Below are 19,040 nucleotides of genomic sequence, written 5' to 3' on the forward strand. Positions count from 1 at the left end.
AATGGAACTTTTGTCTTGTCAGACCACAGAGTATTTTCCCAAAGGTCTTGGGAATTGTCAAGATGTTTTCTGGGAAAATTGAGACGAACCTTAATGTTCTTTTTGTCCAGCAATGGTTTTCGTCGCAGAACTCTGCCTTGCAGGACTTTTTTTCCCAGTGTCTTTCTTATGGTGGAGTCATGAACAGTGACCTTAACTAAGGAAAGTTCTTTGATGTTATTCTGGGGTCTGGGGCGGGCGGCGCAATCACTTTTTCACACAGAGCCATATCGGTTTCGGATTTTTTTTCTCCCTTCATAATGAAACGATTAATTCAAAAACTGCATTTTATGTTCAGTTGTGTTGTAATTGACTAATTCAATTTGTTTGATGATCTGAAACATTTAAATGTGACAAACATGCAAAAAATAAGAAATCAGGAAGGGGGCAAACACTTTTTCACACCACTGTAAGCACAATGACACTTCGGGTGTCATTATCTCCCATTACCCCCTACATGGGACCGTCTCGTTGCAGAGAAAGAAGCTCAGGGCTCCCATTGATTCAGCGCTATGGTGAGTAAAAATTTTCATGCACTTTGTATTCATTTTTGTGGTGTATCTTATTTTGAAGGCATGTTTAAACGTTACCGTAGCGACCAGATTCAGAGACTGTTAGGGGGCTGAGAGGATGTTACTCATGTTACGTTGTTGGTACAAGGTACGAGGATGCTGCTAATAAAGCTGCATACGAGTACACGGTGGTTTGACGTTTATTATACCCCACCCCCAGCCCTGGAGATTTTTGAGAACAAGAGCCGGTCCATGAGTCAAAAAAGTGGGACCGCTGCCTTAGGTGATTATCTAGCAGTGCACAATGCCATCAAATCAGTTCATTGTTTTTTTTTTTTTATGTAATCCTGTGTGTGTGATACAGAACCAAAAACACAATCTTATCACATGACTTACCCTGCCAACTTCAACCAGTTTGGTGATCATGACGATGCTGAAACAATTCTCCTGCCACACCATCCTCCAGAAATCATACAGCGTCTCCTGCTTAGGTCCTGGCAGGCAGAGGAAATTAAAGGGAAAAAAAAAACATTGAGAAAGAGCAGCATCAAACACCTGTCATCTCATTGAGTAGGTTGCTGCTTTGATAACGCCTATATTATTGCGACCTAAGTGTCCTTGCTATGATGGCAGGATCGCTCAATATGGTGCCGTTAATAAAGCTACAAGGAAATTCCCAGCAGACAAGAAGGCGGTGGGTGACAAAACAACGGCAGATGATGATGAGAGCCTGAAGTACCATCAGTCACTCTTTGAGAAGTTTAAAGGAGTAAGACTTTAAGACAAGGATGGAAGAGAGTGAGGCAGAAACCCTACTGAGAACCTTTTTCCTTCTTACTTTCTTACTTTCATCTTAGTCTTTGTCTGAAAGAGTGATCTTGAGTGATTTAGTGACAGGAGCTGAGTTTATTAGAAAAAGACTTGGACCACATTAGAGGTTCTCAAAAGGCGGAGCGCAAGCCGGATTGGACCGAGACCTTATATTAGGCATCTTAGTGGCATCTTTCTGGGTCTTTAACATATACTCAACAAAAATATATACGCCACACCATTTTTCAAGTGGCCACAATAAAATGCCACTCTAAAATGTACACAGTCCTCTTCATCATGCCACACATCTTAACATCATGAGACCAGCATAACACCCAATGGTGCATCAACCATCAATATGGCTACCATCACATTGCAATGCCAGAGAACACCAACCCGCGTAACAGCATAGAGACACCGAAGAGCCGGATGTGCCCATCCAGGACACAGAGAAGGCCAAGCCAAGCTCACCCGCAGAGGCCACAGTACATTCCACCTCCATCCCTAAGCTCGACCCAAAAGCCCAAAGCCCCCGCGATCAGTGATTGCACTTGATACTTTTACTTACTGTATCTAGGCATGAAAACAAAACGATAATAATAATAATAATAATAATAATAATAATCAGAGAGAGACTAATTAGTAATTGATTGTAGAAACTTTACACATGTTTTCCTACTCAAAAGGGAGTGGGAGGTGGGTGAATTATAAATTATGAATACTCTCTAACATAGACTGACAGATTTGTGAACAATATTCGAGAGACATCAGCCCTTGTGTACATATAAAAAGTTTTAGTTGTTTGAATACAGCTTTGAAAAATGGGAGCAAAACCCAAAGTGTTCAGTTTATATTTCTGTTGAGTGTATGTTGACAGATATTTGGCATAGTAACTCCTCCCACGTGACATGACAGACAATCGAATTGTATCTATATAGGAGTGTGTGAGGCAGGTAAGTGATAAGAAGTCTAAGAAAGCAAGTGTAGTGTCTTGGTTGTTGATATTCAAACTGTTAAATATCATCAAATATTATTGCAAATACAATGAAAAATACATCAGTTCACACTCTAACCGTTTCTTAATATTTACTAGATTTACCAGTTAGTAACTTTTTATTTGCAAAATAACATTTATTTAAGAAATTCTGTATTAATCTTTCCAGTTCAATGTGAAAATCAACAATATTGTAGGCATTCTATAGAAGTGTATCCAGTCATCCCTTGTTTATCGCTGTTAACTGGCTACAGACGCGGCCGCTATAAGTGAATTTCCACCAAGTAGGATTCGATATTAACTCACTCAATACCAGAGACGTATTTATATACGCTTTTATAAAACCCAAACGCCAGATCCCAAAGATGTATTTATACTTATTTTATGTTTTTTTGCGTAAGAGACAAAAAGAGGTGATAACGTAACCGCACAGTAAAAAAATTCACTTTTAAAAAACAGCCACTAGGTGGATCTTTTGCACAAAACACACTCACAGCAAGGAGGAAGTGGAAAGAACATGGAGGAGTGTAGCGTGCAGAAGGTTACGCATTGTAGGGAAATAGTAACGTGTGTACACGCACAGAAGCGCGTGCATGAACACGTGCACATACAGTACATAGTTTAGTTCCAAATGTGAAATTCTAAATAGTTCATGGTGTTATACTTGTAAATAAATTGTTATTTTGCATTGTTTATGTTGTGGTATCGTTGTTTAGATATTCGAGTTGTCACAAAAGCAAAACATTTGTCTCAAAGTGAAAGTTATGCTTGAAAAAAAGCTGTTTTTCTCCCTTTTCTCTCTGGGAACTGATATTTTCCTGAAAATATCTACTATGTTCTACGACTGATTGACTGCTAATTACTAAAGAACGGAAAAAGGTAGAAACAAACTATTTTTCTGATGAAAGACGAGAGTCTAATCTTTCTTTTGGTAGGTTCTATGTTTATTTAGCCTTATAATATTCTGTGTATATTCCTTGTGAATATTCACAATATTCTGTGTGCCTTGAAAAATCAGTCAAAATCGTCTAAAATGGCCCGTACTGAAGGGGTTGTCTTTTGAAAAATGGCTGGGATTGAATGAGTTAATAAACAGAATATTTTCATAGTTAGAGCGTAGAAAACCTGTTTATGACTTTCTAAATATGTTTTTACAATTATTAGAGCCCTGTAGACATGAAATAAAAGCCCTATAGTCACCTTCACACATCTATTATTCTTTGTTTACCTCATAATACGCACCACTAATGCGCAGGCTACGGGATCACTGCAGTGACGTAAGAGACGGCCGCTGTTCTATCATACAGCAAGCTACCGAGCTAACTAGTTTGCCTCCAATTTATTTGTTAGAAACTTGAAAGTCTTTCAAACAGAGTGGGAAAGAAGGACAAATGAAGACATGATCACTTATTAATTAATTAAAACCACTAAAGAGCGAGGGAGCGATGTTCGAACGATGTAGCGAGTGACGACTGTATACTGTATATATTTTTTACATTTTATTAGATGGTGAGTTGGTGATGACATAAAAGCACGGAAACAACTGCTCGCTATGACCATACTTATATTTGGATCTAAATTATAATGCATGCTATACATTATGATGATCTTGACTGTCAGCTTGAATAAATTTGTTTCCTTAACTGGACCTCTTTAACTGCTAATTGAGGACACCTGAGCTACTGCACATGTTCGCTTTGAAACAAAGAAGACAACTCCAATGTCAGTGAGACTGGGTAGCTACAACTAATGTGTTAATTATCTGCTTCTTCCTCGTGATTAATTAAGCAACTCTAAGAGTGTTATCACATAACACTTTTGAATGTGCATGTGCATGAGTGGGTTCACTGGCTTCATCGTCCTTAATATATTACATACCCCAGCTCACCATCAGAAACACACACATACATGATGCAAGGACACTCACCCTGAGTGGCGATGAAGTGGTTGGATCGATGGTAGCCCTGAAAGAGAAAAGGGATGACACGCTGAGTAAGCCATCTGTCTCAGACACAGCTGTGTGTCTCTCACCCTTTTCCTCCCAATCATCTCACCCGCAACCCGCATACTGACAGTGGTGTTTTAGTGCTTTCGGACCTACTGCTGACTCTGTCTTTTCTCTCAAAGTCTCCATGAGAAACCACACGTTTTCGATTGGGTATATCAAAAAACAGCGATAAATCTATCAAAATGTGATTCCTTCAGGAAAGGTTTTCCCAGTAAGGAGTCAAGCCTGCTGACCGAACAATACCTGAATCCCTTGTAAAAAAAAAATATACGTAAAATTAAAAGTGCAGACTGTTCCATTTTAGTTGGAAGTTATTAGTTATTTCTCAAACATGGAGCGTGCTACCATTTGGGTAGCACACTTCTGTGTTGGAAACTTTCCATGGAAATAATCGGGAATTCAGAAATGTAATATCATAGCTGTCATGCAAAGTTTTTATTTTTACTCGAAACAAACTGGGATACCAATGATGAGAAATTAAACCAATTACAAGGAATGGACTGCAAAATTGTGGAACAGTCTATAAAAAGGAACATCTTTTATGATAATCTTGTCGAAAACAATCCCATTTAATGCTAATTCCGTTGAATTTCCACCCTGCTTTGTGCACCCAATGGCCAGTCACAAGACGACGGAGGCCATACACCCGTCAATGTACTTTGCAATGTTCACATTACAAAAAAAAAATGCAACTTGTATTTGTGTGCAATGTGAATGTAATGCATCCGGGAAGTGACGCATATGCTCACAGAACACGACGTCACATGAGGTGCGGCGTGTTTGCGTATGTAAACATTGCCCCAATTTATGATATCGGTCCAGGCACATTTGTGGCAATTTCAAGGACTGTGTGCAACCAGAGTTAATAGTTTCTTAACAAAATTATTTTCCGTAGGAGATTAAGAAGGAGGAGGGCAATCATTTTGCTATAGCAGTTTGTGGCGCACTTGTTGCAACGTCTGTTCCAAGGAGCACGTGGGTGAGGAGTCGGAGCTAGAAGCGGTGGGACATTGACATGAGGAATCAGTTCCAAAACATCTTGACATTCCAAAACTATTTTCTGCCTCCTCATCAGCGGCTGTCGCCTTACAATGACATACAGGTCAGGTATTAGCAAGATGAACGTTCAGACTCCAGTAGCATCGCACACGTCGTATTTATGACCACATACGCAAGAGGCGTTTGCATTTGAAAAAATGTACTGTTCACACTGACATGAAAAAATCAGATACAGGTCACGTACGAGCAAAAAAACTCAGAAATGACCAGCAGCGTTTACGTAGCCATACAGAATATCTAGTATTTTTTCAGTTTCATTTTTCTTGATCAATGATAGAACTTAAAATACTAGTTAGAAGTTACAGAAAGATTTTCTTTTGCACACAAGTCACTGTTCTGCTCATGTGTAACAGTACTTGAGATGCACAGTACTCTTTCTTTGATTCGGATGCTTTTTTCTCTCATGTATTAAATAACATTCAAAAACAGATTCATTTGAGCTGACCTTATTACAATTTCTGTGTTTTTATGGTACATACACAGTATCATAAACAATTGGAGCATGCCCAGTGGTACATGCTGTTAATCCACAAATAGGCATTGTAGGTGTGATTATTTCTATGTATATTTGTTTTATTTACCCTAACTTCAATCCGGACAATGCTAGTACTCATTACAATGTTAAATACACTGAATATTTCCCAAAAGTCCTCCGCTAAACTTCGCATGGAAAGTTTCCATAGCTAACATTTTCCATCCTTGCAGACGTAGGTGGCATCAAAATGAACGCAATTTGACCTAAAATGCAATAGAGACTACAACAGAAATAAAAGGCTCACCAACCAAACCCATTTTAACTTCAAAAATGACTTCCATGCATTTTCCCCATTATGTCACAAATAATGTGTCTTCGCACAGAATCTTACAAAGGTTCTAAAAATGAGCGTGGAATCATCAACACAAAGAGTCTTGAAGTTTTTAAGGAATTCTTTAGATCCCTTATACCAAAGGATGGAACAGCCTTTGGTATAGATGGCAGATGTTTTAGTATGGTAGGGGATGGGGTGAACATGGATTAACAATGAAGTCACCTTCACAGTCTTAAGGGGAATAAACACAACAAAACATCACCTGAGGGACTTTAATGCGTGGACACAGAGGATGAGCAAGCGTCCTCCTGAAAATAAGCGTCTGCTTATCTAACCTTGCAAGGAGAAAGAGACATCGCTTCCTGAAAAGCTCATGGATCTTGCCATGTCTGTTGAGATGAAAACCTAAAATGTATGTGTTTGAATCAAATCAGAAACACTCCCCGGCAAAAAAAACCTTGTTGTCATCAAATTATAATAATAATATTATATATGAATATTAGTGTTTATTTTGTATTTCTCTATTTTCAGTCATAACCAGTTGAGCCTGTCCATTTTACTGACTGATTGCTAAACTGAGCTTTTGGATAAAAGGGGACATGTTCAAAATGGAGATGAATGACCAGTGCTGTGAGGCCTGCTATCCACAATTCCTCTTGCTCCTGCCAAACTATCAGCAAAGACACTTCCTCTTCTTCCTCCGAGATGGTTGCCATGGCAACTTAACATCCTGAGCCCGGGCCACTTATGAGCACTGACAAAGACAGCAGGTTCCTCCATGCTGGGAGTACCCATCTACTTGTGTTCTTTTCAAATGTTTTATTTTTTTTTAACCTTTTCATGTCAAATATACACAAAGTTGAAGTGCACTGAGCATTTGTGGATAGAGGAGAGTGGAAAGAGAAGCGGGAAGAGGAAGGAGCGAGAAGGGAGAAATCGAGCGATGGCAGGCAGAAGAACAAGCGGTGAAGTACTTACTTCCCTGTTAATCCGAATCTACAGGGTGCAAGGTTGAGGAAATGGGGAGGGGAGTAGAAAAAGAAGACATATATGCTAGTTAATGAAAGAAGCTTTTTTTGGTAGACAGCTTGGTTTACAGACAGGTGGGACGGTGTGTGCCCATGTGATTATGAAAAAAAATGTGGGGTGAGCTGTGAGACTAAATATTTGGTACATTTTGCCAGGAAAGGCTCTGTGCAGACACACACACCACGCCCACACACACATTTCTAATTGTTGAATAAACTGAAAAAACAAGTCCTTCCTATAGATCTGTAGCGTAACACAGGTGATCAACATCCCATAGTATTGAAATCCTAACTTATAGTATATAGTAACTTATAGTATAATACAGTTAAACATACATTGTTCCTCTACATTATCTCTGAACTCTATTTCTTTATATAATGGCCTCCACTCAATGGTATCAAATTGGTATCAAAATTATACAATTCGAGGAAAAAATAGCAGGTGGTGCCAACAGTAATTTCCTTTCCTCGAGCCATGTTTCCACCAAGCGACACACTTCAGTGACATAACAACAGCAGGGCAGGGTGCATCTTCCCGGTTATTTCAGCAAATTGTAATGAAAGAGTAACAATTCTCCTTTGACCAACTGATGGACAACTACGGCACATGTCTATATCCACCCTTACACCAGCATTTGTATGAATAAAGGCCTCCTTTCTGGCCATCTTTTACATAAATGAGTGTTTCTCTGCATAAAATTAGTGTGACTGATGAGGACAAAATACCAGTTAAAATTCGTAGGGCTTCAAATGCATAATCTATCCAATTTTATTTAAAATGTAAATGTTGTTATCAAGGACTTTGAATGGTTTTCAAGTTTGAGTGTCACTGAAGAAGGAGTGAATATGGTGTTTTCACAGGACCATAAAAATAGATGTGCAATAGTTAATTCTGATGAATAATAGGAATTGTGTGTGTGTAGCCAAAGTGAGACTTGGTTGTATGTCTGCAGTGAAATGCAACATAGCAGCCGCCATAACATATCGAACTGCACTTCCTTCTTCAAAAGGAGGAGGAGCAGGAGGCTGTCAAACATATGCACAATTCTGCACCTCCTCAAGCAAAGCGCACCAAATCAAGCAAAGGCTCAGGCATTAAATGACAGAAAGAGAGAAAGCATGTTGCTTCTTCTCACCTTTGTTTTGAAAGCAACCGACTCGCTCAGAGGGAGGAAAAGTTGTCTATATAAATGTGAAATAATCACGGCAAGTAGATCAGTGCTATTAATGTTGTTGTGATGGCTTTGTCAGGTAACATCTTACTAGCTAGACTGCATCCACAGTAGCAAAAGGCCAGGTTTTTAATGTTCTGCCTCCATAAAAGCATCTCACCAGCAGCTTGCATCCAAAAGAAAAAAAATCCTGCTGTGGCAAGCTACTGCATTTATTTGATATGATTTGTAATGAAAGGTTAATCCAATCAAAATCAAACAGGACCTACATGCATAAGTTTATTATTGTGAAAAATGCTTTTTCTTATAAAGACTTCACCAGAAACAGGATGCTGCTTTCAACCTTTCACAGAAAGGTGGGGAAGGAGGGGATCAGCCTGCCTCAGCTTCTCACAGAGCACCGTATCGAGTCCCAGTGCGAGGCGTGCAAAATAAATCTTGTGAGACAAAGAATCAGATTGCCACACTTGCCTTGACATAACTCAGCAAATCCACAGCAGAGACAAGCACGTATTTCTATCTTTAGCTGTTAGCTACAACTATATTTTTCAACATGGGATGGCTTTTTAAAAATATATGTACATACTTTCCTAGTCTTCCTAAAAGAGGGCAGCCTCCCGGTGTGATTATGAATGAGAAGATGTATGAATGAAAGTGTGTGAAATCTATTTACCTACTTCAAAAGACAGGTGAGTATTACTGTGAAACTGGATGTGTGAAAAGGTTAACAATGGAGAGGATCATTACCCCATCCCCGAGCCCCATTCCCAACCACACCAACCCGCCCACACCCATCTAGAGATTGAATAACATCAATCAAGTGTATTTAATTTAAAAGGGATTAGTGGCATCCTACAAAAAAGGTTCATCTCTTCTGCGAGGTATTAAATGGATTTATCCTGCTGTGTTTTAATAAAAGTGATATCTGACTTTGTCTATGCTGAGGGACATGGTTGCAGGATTTGACAAGCATGACATGTGGCAGAGCACAACTAAGAAGGATGTTGATTGGATGAAAGCTTCCAGGTGAAAGTGGGACAGCAGACTGATTGGCTTACAGGACAAAGTGAGTGAGACCCTCACTGGAGATTCACTCTTTGCCAAACACTACAGTGGCACTCAAAGAGAATGAAACTTACATCAATGTAGTTGGCGTTGATGTAGTCGGAATTAGGGTCTCCCAGAAGTGGGTTGAGCTTGACTCGGTGGCGATCGTCTGAACAAAGAACAGAGACGTGTTGAAGTATTAAAAGTCCTGGAATACCTGTTTTATACAATGATGACTTACATCCCAATAAGGTGTCATGCCTCCCTTTGGTTTTGTCTTTCTTCTTTGTGCAGTCCCAGCCATCAAAGAAGCTCTACAGACACAGGAATAAAAGACATATATTGCATATTTCAGGAGCTAGGTCTATCTCCATTAACCTCCCGTTTTTTTTGTTTCATGGAAATAAGACACATTGTGTCTCTGATGCACGATTGAGGCATAGTTCAAGAACCACTGGAGGCTGTGGAGAGGTTTGGTGCTTCATGCATGGTATGCAATTAAACAGTACAGTGCAAAGAGCATTGCCATTCTTCACCTACACCTACACTAGCACTTGCTGAGTTATATATTGCTTGGATTATACTGTTCATCTATATACACTATCTATGCAACCATCCATCCATCTCGCTCATCTTAAACACAACTGAATTTTCCAAAAAAAAGTAATCAAGGCACTCACAAGGTATGTTTGAGCAACTGAGCATTTAAATCAAGCCATAACACACATCTGAAAATCTATTTGCCCAATACTAGTCTCTTTAATAATAGCAGATCATTTGAATCACACTTTAACTGTGTTTGTATGAGCTGTGAGGGGTTGTATTCAAATACACCTTGAATTCACATGTTTTGAATGTATTTTCTGGGATTTCTGTGGATATTTAAATGCAGCAAATGTACTTCAACATTAGGAGTTGAACGCATCGTCATGTGAACAGCACCTGGCCGGCACGGAGAGCACAGTGCTAGTAGTAAGGTCTGGCTCCAACGAAAGGAGGTGTTCATCGTTTGTGTGCGTTATATGAACCAGTAAGTGGGTTTAATGATAATGTTTTACATCAAGAGTGAGTTACTTTGAGTGTTAGTGGTAAGAATTTCCACTTATTGTTTTTCTTTGTCTGTCTGTTTATTTAGATCACACATAGATGCATAATAAAGATGTTGTGGCGATGTTTAGAGTTTGGAGCATCCGCGAATTCAATTTGCACGAGTGTGATTGAGAATGAGGAAGGATGCATGGAGAGATGTGTTTGTGAGTTGTGGTGCTGGAATTGCACTGCTGTTGATGTGTTCAGGTGAGAGTACAGTTATAAAAGAGCGTGAGACTATGTAGGGACGCTACACTGCTGTGACTCCATCTGCCGTCATAACAGAGTGGTGTGCTTGCCATTATGCGCATGTGTTAATTACATTAAAAATGTCAATGTAATAAAGAAAATAATTTAGTTACCAAAGTTAGCCAGTTCTTTTTTGACAGCCCTTGTAATCACATCTCATGGCACAACTTGCTGTTATTGTCCAAAGGTGGGGTATTTATTTGTAGATAATGAGTGATGTTATGCATGCTTAAATGTGCAATAATTTTTTTTCCACATTTATTATACATTTTTATTAGTAGTACTGCATACTTCCCAATATTACACTCACAAATTGAAAGGCATCATTTTCTATTTAACACCATCATTAGGAGTAACGCATTCCAAAAGGAACACAATCACACTTAGTTATTATACACTTAATTACACTTAATTAGTTATTAAACTTAATTCACAACATCCAATTAATGTAACTTGTTATGCATGTGTGAAACAAATAAACATACCATACATGCCATACCAACATCCATTATTCTATCTATCTCCTGTGTCTATCTGAATATGTAGTGAAGCTTTCTTCATTTATGTGCAACAGACCTCCACCAAACTAATAACCAGTGATAAAATAAACAAGCAGTCCATTTGTTACTTAGATTACGTCTTACTGTTCAATAAGCATCCTGTATAAAAGGTGTAAAGCTTTTTAACATCTTGAGTGGGTTTTTTTAGGTCACATGGTGTGTTTGTCTGCTCAAACCTACGCTGCAATAATTAGCATGCATGGCTTACTACCTACACTCTTCACAATGCAAAATGTTGAGGGAAGCAAAGAGATCTTTGCTCTCATATGAAGCTGTTACTAAACCTGTTAACAAGCAATATTTGTCACAAGTCCTCTCACCAGTCTACTTTCCAGAGTCCACAGAGGGGGTCTCAAATTATGTCTACAAATAGCTCCTTTAAAACTACAGTATGTATGGAAACACACATACATATTTGAAAACCAAAAACCCTCCCTGTGGTTTTCAGCCACTCGGGAAATATGGTGAAACTCTGCCAGTCTACATGCTGAGCAGGGGATTACAATGCAGTTCTCCCCACAAGAGAGCCAAGAAGCATCCAAATCCCACATGGGATTACACCCTCCTCCTCACTTGTTCCATGTGCCGCCTTCTCTTTGAATCCCTCTCTGCATTGGTATATCTCTTGCGTTTCTTCCTTCCGCGCTTAAATTTTGACGTCAGACCTCTGAGCTATTTGTTTTTCTCCTCTCATCACTCGTCAGCCGTCAAGAGAAGAGCAGGGTGAGGAAAAACAAAAGGTGAGGGGGTAGTGGAATACTGACGGAAAGTAATGCAACACAAACATGTGGAAGATTGATTAGAAACCCTTACTGGCAGGGATCAGTGGTGTGGGTTGGTTAAGAGGATCAATTTAAATGAGATGGAAGAATAAAAACACAGACAGTCAAAATACAGTCCTAGGGTTCCCCCCAAAGCACACGTTTGTACTATTCACTAACTTCTCTGACCTTAGCAGCATCCCCGCAAGATTGGTCTCCGCTATGGTGTGTTATGTTATAAAAAAACACAAGCAAAACTATACTCTTTCAAAGGACGATGTTGTATTTTTGTTTCCCAATCAAGAGTGTTGTGATTCAGTGGTAACCTTTGCTGCAAGTACACTTTGACTCAACGAGTTCATCTGTGAGGCCAAGTAGTGTAATGAAAGCTTTGAGGTCCCTGTCAAGGCTATGCTGTTGTCGAGTTTATTTTGAAGTTTCTGCGGTGGGAATATAAGTGTAGTGACAGCAAATGGCACACGTACGAGCCCCCCTTACAACTCACTGGAAATTATTGATCAATGTTTGTACAGAACACAGGTATTCCTCAGAGAAATAAAAGCCTACACCTGCAGAACAATATAATATGATAGTTCTCATCAATTTCCGTGGATGGGGAGACACTCCATCAAAACACATTCTCCAGCAAAAAAGGTGTGTATTGATTTTTTTCAAGTGCATCGTGTGTTGTCCGTGAGGGACAGTTTAATGAGTCGACAGGCTCAGAGGCGGAGAACCAGCAACCAGAGACAAAAGATGTTGGCTTGTTTTCTTTTTCCCCCCGCAATGCAACAGGCTTTAGGTGATGGGGATGAACTTTTCCACTAGGCGTGATCTCATCTCTCAAACAAGAATTGATCAATTGAGAAGTACTCAAAAAGCTAGGATTTTCACAATGTGGCCTACATCTTGCAAGTAGAGAGGGGGCACTCACTGTTACACAGGAATGTTCTGCACAAGACTGAGAAAAATGTCTTTGAAGTTGAGAAAACTCAAGACCTTTCACTAAAGATGACATGACTAATTAGACCGAAATTATTAGACTGTGCAGCTGTACCTAACACTGTGGTCTGTGAGTACAAATCTATGATAATTCTGTCATTTATGAATACAAATTGAGTTATATAATCACCGGGAGCCAGCTCATCTGATCCAGATTAGCGTTAAGATTCCGAGCATTGGCAGGCTTATTATGGAACATTGTCAGTCTTTTGCTGGAAGAAGAACATCCATCCGCCCATTTTCTGGATGTCTTTATCCTGTTCTTGGGCAAAGGGAAGATTGGGAGCCTATGCCGTTTTACTTAGTGTGAGAAGCGGGGTAAAGTCTGGACTGAACACCGGTCAATCACAGGACTGACACATAAGCCACTGACGAGTAAGATTCATTTTGCTGCAGTATGATTTTTTGGATCAGTATTGAGTTTCTACTGTGGGATGTGTAGGTGTGATACATTCTATATAAACAGTGTGGCATCACACCATAGCAAGACTGTGTGTAATTTGCAAATTAAATAAGCTGAGAGTGCAATGTTCTGACAGTACCTTTGAACAAGAAACACGGCATTGAATCCTCCCGTCAGGTAGACAAACACGAACTAATCTTTCATGAGGTACTGCAGCAGGATCCAAACAAGCACTCCATGTATTAATATACTATTTATCTACTTCCCATTCAAGTAATTCAATTGTATCACTGAAGAAGCAGTGTGCTTTGTTCCAACCTCCACAAGTATACCAAAGCGTCCCCCAACGGGGTAGGGGTAAAACATGATAGATCGGGTTGCATATTTTAGAAGTCTTTATCATGAAAACCAATTAAATTCACACTGTAATGAGCTGAAACGTCATTGGGCAGCATGAGGAAGCCAGAGAACCTGGAGAGAACCCACTCAAGCTGATATTAGTCACCTTTGCACAGAAATTACAACCATAGAAATCAGAATATCATTTTCAGAAAATCATAGAAAATGGATGGATGGATGTTTTTAAATTATATAACAGTTATGTTGCACTATACAGAATCCTGCAGTGAAAAAGGACTTCTCTCCTCTCTTGCTTCTCTTCCGTCTGTTAGCAGAGGAGAGGGGTTTCATAAAGACCCCTGAGACATTTAACCTCATCAGTCTTGCCATGGCGACACACGTTCATCTTTGGACCCAAATGCGGATGATTTATTCATACCTTCAGCCTCAGTGTGATCCAGATGCCTTTTAACACCACTAATTAATTTCAGAGGGCTGTGCAAAGGGCTCATGGATGATGTCAGAAGAGGACTGATGGGTTTCTCCAACTCTCTGCTCACCAAGTTAGCACATTTTGTCTACATTATGTACAAAGCACCTGGGAATGGAACAAGCCTCACTGGTCGGTCTTTTAGAAGAGGGACTATTTCAGGCTATTTCAGTTTAATGCTTGTTTGCAATACAAAGCTTACTCAAAAATGTTTCTGTCTCACTCCCATATCTTCTTTTTGCTTTCTCAAGCTCTACTTAGAACTTCCTTAAGATCCAACAGTGCAAAATGTAAATTCTTGCAATCTTTTAACTGGTCTTAAAATTTTGATCAAGAGTGTGTCATCACAAGGTCTTTGAATGCGTCTTCTGCATGCCTTATACTGTATGTGTATTTTAGTTCATTTGCATTTTTATGCTTTAAAATGCTTAACTTGAGCAAAAAATATGCTTACATATGCATTTTGTTTATAATAATAGGCCATATTCAACCACAAAACAGCATGATTTATTAATTAATATATTTTTGAAAAGCTGTGACAGAGTGACACCTCAAAATTCAAAGCGCAAAGTTTCTACTTCTTCTGTTATATAAATATTGTGATGTATTGTAAAGGTTCTAGGTTTAGGCTAATTACAGACTCTAGATTGTCCATAGATGGGAATGGCTGTTGCCCTGTGATTGGCTGGCGACCAGTCCAGGGTGTACCCTGCCTCTCGCCGAAAGTCAGCTAGTATAGGCTCCAGTTCACCTGTGACTCTAATGAGGATGAGCAATATAGAAAATAAACGGAAATGGATGGTAAATATTTTCCCCTGTATATCCAATATGACATAATGGCTGTCCTGTGGTATTATATAATCAATCCCACCAATAGTTTTACTTACTCTTCCAAGTATGTATTGGCTAGGTCTTAAACACCCTATGCCTGAAAGATAGACTTTTTCTCAGGTAACCATAAAATGTCAGGGTCTTCATAATACAAGCATGGCTATATTAAATATACAGTTGTGTGAAAAAGTGTTTGCCCCCCTACCTGATTTCTTATTTTCTTGCATGTTTGTCACACTTAAATATTTCCAATCATCAAAGAAATTTAAATATGAGTCAATGACAACACAACTGAACACAAAATACAATTTTCAAATTAAACTTTTTATTATTAAGGGAGTGAAAAAAATCCAAACCTACATGATCCGTGTGAAAAGTGATTGCCCCCCTGTTAAAACATAACTGTGGTTTATCACACCTGAATTGAAGTGGAAAAGGTTATGAACCCATTTGTAAAGCTTTGAGGACTCCAGTGAACCACAGTGGGAGCCATTATCCACAAATGACAAAAAAAAATGGAACAGTGGTGAACCTTCCCAGGAGTGGCTGGCCAACCAAAATTACCCCAAGAGTACAGTGGCGACTTATCCAAGAGATCACAAGAACGTCCAAAGAACTGCAGGCCTCACTTGCCTCAGTTACGGTCATTGCCTCCACCATAAGAAAGACACTGGGCAAAAATGGCCTGCATGGTAGAGTTCCAAGATGAAAACCACTGCTGAAGAAAAAGAAAATTAAGGCTCGTCTCAATTTTGCCAGGAAACATTGTGATGATCCCGAAGACCTTTGGGAAAATACTCTGTGGCCTGACGAGACAAAAGTTGAACTTTTTTGAAAGGTGTGTGTCCCATTACATCTGGTGTAAAAGTAATGCCGAATTTCATAAAAAGAACATCATACCAACAGTAAAATATGGTGGTGGTAGTGTGATGGCCGGGGTCTGTTTTGCTGCTTCAGGACCTGGAAGACTTGCTGTGATAAATGGAACCATGAATTCTGCTGTCTACCAAAAAATCCTGAAGGAGAATGTCCGGCCATCTGTTTGTGACCTCAAGCTGAAACCAACTCGTGTTCTGCAGCAGGCCAATGACTCAAAACACACCAGCAAGTCCACCGCTGAATGGCTGAAGAAAAACAAAATGAAGACTTTGGAGTTGCCAAGTCAAAATCCTGACCTGAATCCTATTGAGATGCTGTGGCATGACCTTAAAAAGGCAGTTCATGCCCAAAACTCTCCAATGTTGCTGAATGACAACAATTCTGCAAAGATGAATGGGCCAAAATTCCTCCACAGCGCTGTAAGAGACTCATTGCAAGTTATCACAAATGCTTGATTGCAGTTTTTGCTGCTCAGGGTGGCCCAACCAGTTATAAGGTTCAGGTGGCAATCACTTTTTCACAAAGGGCCATGTAGGTTTGGATTTTTTTCTCCCTTAATAATAAAAAAGTTTCAATTAAAAACTGCATTTTGTGTTCAGTTGTGTTGTCATTGACTAACATTTAAATTTGGTTGATGGTCTGAAACATTTAAGTGTGACAAACATGCAAAAAAAGTAAGAAAAAGGGGGCAAACACTTTTTCACACCACTGTAATTCAAATGTGGTGGCTTCAGAAAAACAGACACCAACTGTACTAGGGGGTATGCGAATAAAAATTAAAAACAATTAACACTCACAATTACGAGTGCACCTGAACAAGGAAAAAACGGAGGCAACGGAGCAGAAACGAGACAGGGCATGATTGTTCATTGGTCTGTGTGCATCATAGAACAAATAAGTAAGTTTGATGATTATTTTGTGCATTAACAGTGTTTAATCATAAAGATTTCATTTATATTGGTGTTCCAATCCCCGCACGGCCCAGCGGTGAAAACCTGTCACTGTGAGTGGGGATCGCCCCAAAAATGAGGCTTTATCGTTGGTTGTATGTATTTTTGGACTTCGGATATCACTTTATCGTGGTTGTTAAACTTTCCCCTTCATTTTGGTATTCAATTAATATGCAGACTTAAACCATAGCCATCGTGAGTGGACAAAAAAAGTGAAGCTCAAACTCAACACGTTCAGACGCAAAGATTACAACATCAGACTGGAATAAAACATATGTCGTATGATTTACTCATGTGCTCATGTGAAATTTTATCAAAATTTGACCATGCAAAATACACATTTACACATGGCCCCAGAATTACTATAAAATGAATGAAACAATGAATTATGGCTTCAGGTCAAAAGTCTGAAGGAGTACGCCACTGTAAAAAGCTTGGCAACCAGTGTCTTAATTAATACTCCTAATCTAATATGTTTCGGTCATGCTACATTCATGCATGTCATGCTGAATGAGCCCACTTTATAATTTCACTGACTGCATTAGATTCTAGTTTCATACTTTGCACTTTACTTTGTTCTTCGAGTGTTTGTGCCACATTGCAATGTGGAGCTTTCCAAATTGTATAGTTATCAGCATTATTCAGTTGGATTCTTATTTGTGAATTTGTTAGGACTAATCTATCTTAGTAGGAGAACATGTTATTTTAGTTAACTATTGGTCCTGCCTGACTTTTGGTCCTGGCTTTTGTAGAGATACAATAATTTAAAATGAATATGGCACTTTTTCGATAGCTTACATTGCATATTCCAGTATTTGCCTTATTCTGCACAGTGTTTGTGAAATGCATCCAGTGGCGTCACAGTAAAGAAAGCATCATGTGTTCAGTCATTACACGAGAATTGACCTGACATTAGTTTCAGGCAGAGCTTCTGCCTATATCGGTATCGGGTCATATCGTTAACAGAAATGAAGTGCTGGACAATATTGGTACAGTATATCAGATATCTGTAAGAAAGACAATATCAATCACCTCTTGACAAACAACCATTCGCACTCACATTCACACCGTCATTGAGTGAGGCTTGAACCCACTGCCCAGAAGTCAGCTGAGGGATCCACTATTTTCAGTGACAAAATTACGTTAACCTTTATCACATCCTTTGACAACATGGATTACTACACACACAGAAGGTCAGGGCAGTGTAAAATAATCTACCTCATATTCCTGTTTGAAGCCGTAGCCCTCAGCTGTCTTCATCTGGTTGATGTGCTGGAGCAGGTCGGCCACTCGGACGGCAGGGTGGAGCTGCCCCGTGTGATAGGGGGAGCCTTTGCGTCCACACGGGTGCCTCGGGGAACCTCCTAGCAGGCTGCTGGCCTCGTTCACCGAACTGCGAGGATCACCTGCGACAAACCAGGTCACAGTTGTAAATATTAGGGTACATTTGTAGTACAACAAGCTTGTACAAACTTTTGACATGTTTCACATTCAAACAACATCGTTGCCAAAACAATCCTTATGAATCCAGACTTAGCTATAAAAAGTATGGCAGGTGTGTAGTTGGCAATGATATTCAACTCTGTTGTTTTCAACTCTAGTTCCATTTAACATACATTTTAATATCAAACGGTGTTATAATGGCCAAATGCAGTCTATTAGGCCAACTACTATCTAAGGTAACTGTTAAGTCTTACTTGTGAAATGTTAGTGAATGAAGCATCTTCTCCGCTCCGACTCTTGCCACATCCAATATGGCGGCGACGTTGGCGTATGGCTCAGCGTTCGATGTGGCGTCTATATATGTTTATGTGCTACCCCGCTCACCATTAGCAGTGTTTTGACAACCCACCACGTCCTGCCACCCCGAAGGCGGTTAAGCAAAACATTGGCTCAAGTATATGATGCGTGTTGACTATTGAGGCTTAAAGAGCCATATCGGCTTTCATTATAGGAAAAAATGATACCAATGTTACATTTTTACACCAATATTGGGCGATATTATCGGC

At 39.5% G+C, this 19,040-nt stretch overlaps 1 protein-coding gene across 4 annotated transcripts in view; it reads right to left on the reverse strand.

Annotated features, from left to right (window-relative positions):
- The window catches only part of ptprub (protein tyrosine phosphatase receptor type Ub), a 251,866-nt gene that overhangs the window by 25,667 nt on the left and 207,159 nt on the right, over window positions 1–19,040 (reverse strand). For 2 of the 4 annotated variants that reach the window (XM_054781885.1, XM_054781887.1), the window contains 6 exons: window positions 18,250–18,437; window positions 9,720–9,792; window positions 9,571–9,647; window positions 7,210–7,227; window positions 4,283–4,319; window positions 948–1,045 (listed from right to left, as the gene is read on the reverse strand). In XM_054781885.1, the coding sequence (XP_054637860.1) occupies window positions 948–1,045; window positions 4,283–4,319; window positions 7,210–7,227; window positions 9,571–9,647; window positions 9,720–9,792; window positions 18,250–18,437 (491 nt within the window). The remainder of the gene's footprint in view (window positions 1–947; window positions 1,046–4,282; window positions 4,320–7,209; window positions 7,228–9,570; window positions 9,648–9,719; window positions 9,793–18,249; window positions 18,438–19,040) is intronic. The other 2 variants (XM_054781886.1, XM_054781888.1) reach the window with 1 other exon arrangement.

The sequence above is a fragment of the Dunckerocampus dactyliophorus genome, chromosome 7 (genome assembly GCF_027744805.1).
Source record: "Dunckerocampus dactyliophorus isolate RoL2022-P2 chromosome 7, RoL_Ddac_1.1, whole genome shotgun sequence".
Taxonomy (NCBI): domain Eukaryota; kingdom Metazoa; phylum Chordata; class Actinopteri; order Syngnathiformes; family Syngnathidae; genus Dunckerocampus; species Dunckerocampus dactyliophorus.